This window comes from Ascaphus truei, chromosome 1 (assembly GCF_040206685.1).
Source record: "Ascaphus truei isolate aAscTru1 chromosome 1, aAscTru1.hap1, whole genome shotgun sequence".
In the NCBI taxonomy this organism is placed as follows: Eukaryota; Metazoa; Chordata; class Amphibia; order Anura; family Ascaphidae; genus Ascaphus; species Ascaphus truei.
In genome coordinates this window covers 221,072,396-221,080,848 of record NC_134483.1, presented here as the reverse complement: position 1 = coordinate 221,080,848, position 8,453 = coordinate 221,072,396, and the positions used below count along the sequence as shown (strand labels likewise).

At 46.4% G+C, this 8,453-nt stretch overlaps 2 protein-coding genes across 2 annotated transcripts; one reads left to right on the top strand and one right to left on the bottom strand.

The window, feature by feature from the left end:
* Nucleotides 1-555: 555 nt before the first annotated feature.
* Nucleotides 556-4,197, bottom strand: LOC142470398 (glutathione S-transferase Mu 5-like). Its single transcript, XM_075577228.1, has 8 exons — nucleotides 4,165-4,197; nucleotides 3,482-3,557; nucleotides 2,725-2,789; nucleotides 1,921-2,002; nucleotides 1,574-1,674; nucleotides 1,397-1,492; nucleotides 1,066-1,176; nucleotides 556-679 (listed from the first exon to the last, which is right to left on the bottom strand). Exons 1-8 carry the CDS (start codon nucleotides 4,195-4,197, stop codon nucleotides 587-589), a joined length of 657 nt encoding a protein of 218 aa, XP_075433343.1. The 3' UTR covers nucleotides 556-586.
* An 804-nt stretch (nucleotides 4,198-5,001) lies between these two features.
* LOC142470381 (glutathione S-transferase Mu 4-like) lies at nucleotides 5,002-8,229 on the top strand. Its single transcript, XM_075577227.1, has 8 exons — nucleotides 5,002-5,034; nucleotides 5,705-5,780; nucleotides 6,478-6,542; nucleotides 6,724-6,805; nucleotides 7,049-7,149; nucleotides 7,234-7,329; nucleotides 7,550-7,660; nucleotides 8,047-8,229. Exons 1-8 carry the CDS (start codon nucleotides 5,002-5,004, stop codon nucleotides 8,137-8,139), a joined length of 657 nt encoding a protein of 218 aa, XP_075433342.1. The 3' UTR covers nucleotides 8,140-8,229.
* Nucleotides 8,230-8,453: the final 224 nt, after the last annotated feature.

The window sequence follows — 8,453 nt, the reverse complement described above, 5'->3', positions numbered from 1 at the left end:
AGAATTTCACTCTTACACCGTCTCTGCTCTTCCTTTAATTCCTCTCCTGGACACTGCTCTCTCTCCCACTGATTCTTACCTATGAAACTTCCTCACACTGTATATACCAACCACCTCGTCTCACCACCTTCAAGTCAAACTTTAGAACCCACCTGTTAAATGAAGCATTCCAATAGACCAGCTCATGGCTACTGTCTTACGCCCACAGTCACTCTTACCAACGACTTCCATCTACTGCACTTACCTCCCTCACCTGCCGTCTCTGTAAGTGTCCCAACATACCACTTACATTGTAAGCTCTCGGGGAAGGGATTTCCTTTCCTATTGTTTGTTGCACTTATTATATAATAATTGCCTGTACTGTAGTCTCATTAGGAAAGTGCCAAGTACATTGTGGGCACTATATAAATAAAGATGTACATACATTGACAAAATGATCAGAAAAATGCAACTTTATTGAAATCTTTCTACAGGAATAAATAGTATGGGGGAAAAAATACTGGGAGACCCAAATCAGGGTCAGGCAGGGTCATACAAAAAGCGTAACAGGGGGAGAAGAGTGCACAAGGGAGATATACAGGACCCCTTATTTGCAGTTGCCCCATGCTGCCATACGGTTGTTGATCGGGGTCTTCATGAAGTGAGGGGACTTCATATACGCAGCAACAGGAGGCAAAGCCTGGGAGATGAAGAAAGGATACATCAGCTTAACGACTATGTTAATGAGCTTCCTAATTGTGGGAGAAAATCAGATTCCAAATATCCCCCCATATAACAACCAAGTAATGTGAATAATTACAGGAAAATAAATACCTGATTAGTCATTACGAGCTGTGCAGAATAAGCCATTCCTGGACTCAGCACAGCAGACTTCAGTCCACCCTCAACCATTATACCCACATACTTACTGCCCTCGTGTCCAGCTAGAGTGGAGGCTGAAGGAGCCCTGATGGTAACAGACCTCCTGTAGTGTGCACAGATACCCCTGGCATGGGATGACAGCTGAGGGATGCCAACAAGACAGCCATAATAGGGATAATAAGACAGTACTTGGGTGAAAGTCACCTCAATTCGGGTCAGGAAATCCTGTAGGTTCGTGAAGTTTTGCAGACACGTTGGTTCCAGCATTCGGTGTTGATCCAAAACATCGTACATCAGGAAGTCAGCAAAGGTGATCTGGGGGAGGAGATTAGAGGCAGTCAGGATCTCTCCTCCACACCCTGGTGTGACCCCTAACAGTACGCCAAGGCATCATCTGGCACAGCCATAACCAGGAGGAGGAGGAGAGAATGCAGATGGGGAGAAGAAGTAGAAGCAAGAGATGATAGGATATAGTAGGGAGAGGAGAGAGCTAGCTTGAGTGAAGAGATGGGGTGCTTGAGGGGGAGAGGGGCACCTTTTCTCCTGCAATCCATGCTCCGTCTCCAAGGAAGCGAGAAAATCTTGTTAGAGCGAGAGGCAATTTCTCCAGGTATGGTCCCTTCAGGGTCTCCTGGGCGGGGGTTGGAAATATGTTATCTCTCCCCCTAATTTGACCTCCACCCCCAAATATCTCTCCAGCCCTCAGACTCACAAACAGGGGGTTATAGGCAATCGTGACAAGGTCCCGCCGAAAATCCATGACCTGGTTTTCCATCAGATCCACACGGAGCTTCTCCCCCTCCAACTCTCCACCTGGTAGGTGGGAAAAGAGACTCAATGGGAGAGGAAGACGCAATATGTGGGGGGGGGGGGAGGGAGAGCTAGAAAGACTTGGGGGCTGATTCTGGATGTGCTGAAGCTGCAAATGGGCCATTTTCAGTCAAAATTCCCAAATTATGTCAATGGGCAAAATTAGCTAAACACAGTTAACCCTTTAATTGGGGGAAGGAGAGACATCCCTCAAGGGGTATTACTCGGACACTGTGGGCAGATTCTTACACAGTCCATGTTTGCGTGCAATGTAGCGCAGGATGGCGTTACTCTGTGTCAGCTCCACATCTTCGTCCAACAGGTACGGCAACTGCAGGAGGAGAGGGTAACTAGTATCACTACTCAGGAAATGGGATTCCCCTCCAACCTCCCACAGTCTACAAACTGAATCATCACACCAATTTAGGAGGTATTAGACCACTTTTACACTAGGGAAAATAGCTGAAGCGCTCAAATGCAGGTATATCTCAAAATGATAATAAGCCAGACCACTGTACCAGGGTACTAACAATTGATATAGTACCTATTGTGTCATATAATGGGTACTATCCTCCTGAAGACAGGTGGTGTGTGGTGCAACCCACTCACCATATGTCTCATTGGCAGGTTCCCCTGAAAAATATGCAAATACTCACATCCTGGTAGGGCAGGCAGGCAAGCTGTGCAGCTACTCAATGCAATACAGGGAAAAGGGAGACCAAAAAGCGCACCAGCACAAACGGAGCAGGAAAAAACCAGAACAAAAAAATGATTAAAAGGGCACTTTAATGTGGCAAAAGACCCATCCAATGCATTTCGAACGTCGCAGCCTTGAAAAAGAACGCTGCGACGTTCGAAATGCATTGGATGGGTCTTTTGCCACATTAAAGTGCCCTTTTAATCATTTTTTTGTTCTGGTTTTTTCCTGCTCCGTTTGTGCTGGTGCGCTTTTTGGTCTCCCTTTTCCACTTTTACACTAGGGAAATAAAATTCACTCCATATCCCCCACCCACTTCCCCATAGCCCACCACCCCTCCCTGGGGTCACTTGTACATTGGGGAAGTCCAGTCCCAGCTTCTCCTTCTCGTCCAGCCACTGGCTCTGGTCATAATCTGGGGCTAAGGAAGAGATGAATCTGTGTGACACCGATACACTGCACACAGGGAGCGGAACACACTGCACAGAGGGTGGCACTGTGTGTACACACTGTTACAGGTTCTAAAATACATAGGCTGGGAATCATTAAGCCGCAATGCGTTGCAACACTCCTGATGTGGCATTAATGGCCACTGAAGAACACCAATTAACAGAAGATTGGGGTGTGATACTCACCCTGCATCACAGCTCAGTGAGTGCCAGCTATAGTGCAATAGTGTCACACCACATGCAAGTTATCAATGCATTTGCACTCACAGCTGGAAGGCTGATCCATGCATCTACTACTGTCAGGTTAAAGAACGAAAGTACAAACTACTTTTATTTATACAGTCACAACTCTGCTTTCTCTGTAAAAGTAAGTTATCAGAATTATTGTGTGAATCTTTCAGAAGTTCTCTGCCCCATTATCCATCTATATTGAAGTCAGGCGCAGTAACAGCTTTCAGCAAGACACTGATGCAGGGAGGTGGTGGGTGTATATAAACTAATCCACAACAAATAAGAGAGAAAATACTCCCCAAACAGACTGCTTAACCCCTTCCAGGGGTCCTGGCAGAAGGCCGTAGCGATACCAATGGTGCATAGAGCAGAGTGGTTAAGGGAGTCACAAAACATGGCACTGTCTGCTACCCCACACGTGTGATGCACTCACCATCACCAGTCACATATAGTTTCTCCTCATACAGGGTCCCCGTGTATTCTAGCAAGAGACGGATGGAGTGAGCCAGCTTCAGGATGAAGAGAAAAAAGGAGAGGTAGAGAAGGGATAAGTGAATAAACACCCTAACACCCAGTTATAGACATAATTCAATATTATCCTCCTCCCATTGTACCCCCCATAAATTCAATATTACCCTCTCCTCCAAGTGTACCCCTAAACCTGCAATATTACCGCCCTCCTCCCAGTGTACCCCAATTCCTTCAATATTACCCCCTCCTCCCAGAGTACCCCCTAAACCTTCATTACTCATCACAGTATACTCCTCAACCATTCAGTATTACCCCTTCCTCCCCATAGCTTCATTACCTCCCTCCTCAGTACCTTCAATAGCACTATTTACCATCCTCCCCAAATTCCTTCAATGCTACCCTCTCCCCATACTTCATTACCCACCTCCTCCCAGTATACTCCCCCCATTCCAATCAATATTATCCTCTTCCCATATACCCCCATAACTTCAATATTAGCCCCTCCTCGGCTCCTCCCCATAACTACATTACCCTTCTTATTTCCATACATCAATATTACACCCTCACCATATCCCCCATACAGAATTACCCCCATCCTCCCAGTAACCACTTATACTGTAGTATTATCTCCCCCCAGTGACTCACCCCTCGGATGTCCCAGTACCCCAGTATCACCATCCTGCTCTATATAAGGCTGTGACTCTGCCCTCCTAATAAATTCTCTTAACTATGGACACGCTAAAGATCAGGCTCTGAGCTTGTCACGTGATATACTGTCTGACAGCCAATCAGGTCTGGCAAAACTCCAGCCTCCCCTGCCCCAGACAGCTGAGGCCATTTAAAGGGACAGCACAATCACAAGCAGCAATTGAGATATTTCTTATGGATTCTGTGGTTTCTACAACAAACCCTATTAACATATTAATAAATCATTATTTTTATTCTGCGGCCCTGAAGCAGGAGTATCCTTAAAACCTGACCTGTTGGTGACCCTTGAGGACGGCAGTTGGCCACCCCTGTTGTAGTGAAACCGTTAGTTCCCTTTAAGTGAACAGTTCTGACTCTAACCATTATTTGGGATTTCTGTTTGTATTGTTTTCGTAAAATCAGTGTATTTTTTGATATTCCTGCTTCAGGGCCGCAGAGTAAAAATAATGATGCAATTTTGGCTCCAGATATATAGACTTCACGGATCCATGTTCCAAATCCTGACATTCTGAGCCTCTGGGATAGAATAAAATGGCTACTAGGGTTTGTTGTAGAAACCACAGAATCCATAAGAAATATCTCAATTGCTGCTTGTGATTGTGCTGTCCCTTTAAATGGCCTCAGCTGTCTGGGGCAGGGGAGGGTGGAGATTTGCCAGACCTGATTGGCTGTGAGACAGTATATCATGTGACAAGCTCAGAGCCTGATCTTTAGCTTGTCCATAGTTAAGAGAATTTATTAGGAGGGCAGAGTCACAGCCTGATATAGAGCAGGATGGTAATACTGGGGTACTGGGACATCCGAGGGGTGAGTCACTGGGGGGAGATAATACTACAGTATAAGTGGTTACTGGGAGGATGGGGGTAATGCTGTATGGGGGATATGGTGAGGGTGTAATATTGATGTATGGAAATAAGAGGGGTAATGTAGTTATGGGGAGGAGGGGGTAAAATTGAAGTTATGGGGGTATATGGGAAGAGGATCATATTGATTGGAATGGGGGTGGGGTATACTGGGAGGAGGTTGGTAATGAAGTATGGGGAGAGGGTAGCATTAAGGAATTTGGGGAGGATGGTATACAGTGCTATTGAAGGTACAGAGAGGGGTATATTGGGAGGAAGGGGTAATACTGAATGGTTGAGGAGTATACTGTGAGGAGTAACGAAGGTTTAGGGGGGACTCTGGGAGGAGGGGGTAATATTGAAGGAATGGGGGTACACTGGGAGGAGGGCGGTAATATTGCAGGTTTAGGGGGTACACTGGGAGGAGGGGGTGATATTGAAGGAATTGGGGTACACTGGGAGGAGGGCGGTAATATTGCAGGTTTGGGGGGTACTCTGGTAGGAGGGGGTAATATTGAATTCATGGGGGTACAATGGGAGAAGGAGGGTAATATTGAAGTATGTCTATAACTGGATGTTAGGGTGTTTATTCACTTATCCATTCTCTACCTCTCCTTTTTCTCTTCATCCTGTAGCTGGCTCACTCCATCCGTCTCCTGCTAGAATACACGGGGACCCTGTATGAGGAGAAACTATATGTGACTGGGGACGGTGAGTGCATCACACGTGTGGGGTAGCAGACAGTGCCATGTTTTGTGACTCCCTTAGCCACTCTGCTCTATGCACCATTTGGTATCGCTACGGCCTTCTGCCAGGACCCCTGGAAGGGGTTAAGCAGTCTGTTTGTGGAGTATTTTCTCTCCTATTTGGTGTGGATTAGTTTATATACACCCACCTCCTCCCTGCATCAGTGTCTTGCTGAAAGCTGTTACTGCGCCTGACTTCAATATAGATGGGTGATGGGGCAGAGAATTTCTGAAATATTCACACAATAATTCTGATAACTTACTTTTACAGAGACAGCAGAGTTGTGACTGTATAAATAAAAGTAGTTTATACTATCGTGTCTTAACCTGACCGTAGTAGATGCATGGATCCGCCTTCCAGCTGTGAGTGCAAATGCATTGATAACTTGCATGTGGCGTGACACTATTACACTATAGCTGGCACTCACTGAGCTGTGATGCAGGGTAAGAGTATCACACTCCAATCTTGCGTTAATCGGTGTTCATCAGTGGCCATTAATGCCACATCAGGAGTGTTACAATGCATTGCGGCTTAATGATTCCCAGCCTATGTATTTTAGAACCTGTAACATTGTGTGTACACACAGTGCCACCCTCTGTGCAGTGTGTGCCACTCCCTGTGTGCAGTGTATCGGTGTCACACAGATCCATCTCTTCCTTAGCCCCAGATTATGACCAGAGCCAGTGGCTGGACGAGAAGGAGAAGCTGGGACTGGACTTCCCCAATGTACAAGTGACCCCAGGGAGGGGAAGTGGGTGGGGGATATGGATGGGAATTTTTTTTCCTTAGTGTAAAAGGGGGCTAATACCTCCTAAATTGGTGGGATGATTCAATTTGTAGACTGTGGGAGGTTGGAGGGGAATCCCATTTCCTGAGGGGTGATCCTAGTTACCCTCTCCTCCTGCAGTTGCCGTACCTATTGGACGAAGATGTGGAGCTGACACAGAGTAACGCCATCCTGCGTTACATTGCACGCAAACATGGACTGTGTAAGAATCTGCCCACAGTGTCCGAGTAATACCCCTTGAGGGATGTCTCTCTCCTTCCCCCAATTAAAGGGTTAGCCGTTTCTAGCTACATTTACCAATTGACATAATTTGGAAATTTTGACTGAAAATGGACCATTTGCAGCTACAGCACATCCAGAATCAGCCACCAAGTCTTTCTAGCTCTCCCCCCCCCTCATATTGAGTCTTCCTCTCCCATTGAGTCTCTCTTTTCCCACCTACCAGGTGGGGAGTTGGAGGGGGAGAAGCTCCGTGTGGATCTGATGGAGAACCAAGTCATGGATTTTCGGCGGGACCTTGTCACGATTGCCTATAACCCCCTGTTTGTGAGTCTGAGGGCTGGAGAGATATTTGGGGGTGGAGGTCAAATTAGGGGGAGAGATATTAACATATTTCCGACCCCCCCCCAGGAGGCCCTGAAGGGACCATACCTGGAGAAGTTGCCTGTCGCTCTAAAAGGATTTTCTCGCTTCCTTGGAGACGGAGCTTGGATTGCAGGAGAAAAGGTGCCCCTCTCCCCCTCAAGCACCCCATCTCTTCACTCAAGCTAGCTCTCTCCTCTCCCTTTTACATCCTATCATCTCTTGCTTCTACTTCTTGTTCCTATCTGCATTCTCTCCTCCTCCTCCTGGTTATGGCTGTGCCAGATGATGCCTTGGCGTACTGTCAGGGGTCACACCAGGGTGTGGAGGAGAGATCCTGACTGCCTCTAATCTCCTCCCCCAGATCACCTTTGCTGACTTCCTGATGTACGATGTTTTGGATCAACACCGAATGCTGGAACCAACGTGTCTGCAAAACTTCACGAACCTACAGGATTTCCTTACCCGAATTGAGGTGACTTTCACCCAAGAACTGTCTTATTATCCCTATTATGGCTGTCTTGTTGGCATCCCTCAGTTGTCATTCCATGCCAGGGGTATCTGTGCACATTACAGGAGGTCTGTTACCATCAGGGCTCCTTCAGCCTCCACTCTAGTTTGACATGAGGGCAGTTAGTATGTGCTTATAATGGTTGAGGGTTGACTGAAGTCTGCTGTGCTGAGTCCAGGAATGGCTTATTCTGCACAGCTCGTAATGAATAATCAGGTATTTATTTTCCTGTAATTATTCACATTACTTGGTTGTTATATGGGGGGATATTTGGAATCTGATTTTCTCCCACAATTAGGAAGCTCATTAACATAGTCGTTAAGCTTATATATCCTTTCTTCCTCTCCCAGGCTTTGCCTCCTGTTGCTGCGTATATGAAGTCCCCTCACTTCATGAAGAACCCCATCAACAACCGTAAGGCAACGTGGGGCAACTGCAAATAAGGGGTCCTGTATATCTCCCTCGTGCACTCTCCTTCCCCTGTTACGCTTTTTGTATGACCCTATCTGACCCTGATTTGGGTCTCCCAGTATTTTCTCCCCATACTATTTATTCCTGTAGAAAGATTTCAATAAAGTTGCATTTTTCTGATCATTTTGTCAATGTATGTACATCTTTATTTATATAGTGCCCACAACGTACTTGGCACTTTCCTAACGAGACTACAGTACAGGAAATTATTATACAATAGGAAAGGAAATCCCTTCCCCGAGAGCTTACAATGTAAGTGGAATGTTGGGAAACTTACAGAGATGGC

Excerpts from the sequence above, each read along its gene's own strand:
- LOC142470398 (XM_075577228.1), bottom strand. The coding sequence starts at position 4,197 with ATGGTGATACTGGGGTACTGGGACATCCGAGGG. Across the intron at positions 2,790-3,481 it reads ACTATATGTGACTGGTGATG|CCCCAGATTATGACCAGAGC; the intron begins GTGAGTGCATCA and ends TCTCTTCCTTAG. Across the intron at positions 1,177-1,396 it reads CATGGATTGCAGGAGAAAAG|ATCACCTTTGCTGACTTCCT; the intron begins GTGCCCCTCTCC and ends CTCCTCCCCCAG.
- LOC142470381 (XM_075577227.1), top strand. The coding sequence starts at position 5,002 with ATGGTAATACTGGGGTACTGGGACATCCGAGGG. Across the intron at positions 6,806-7,048 it reads TGCACGCAAACATGGACTGT|GTGGGGAGTTGGAGGGGGAG; the intron begins GTAAGAATCTGC and ends CCCACCTACCAG. Across the intron at positions 7,330-7,549 it reads CTTGGATTGCAGGAGAAAAG|ATCACCTTTGCTGACTTCCT; the intron begins GTGCCCCTCTCC and ends CTCCTCCCCCAG.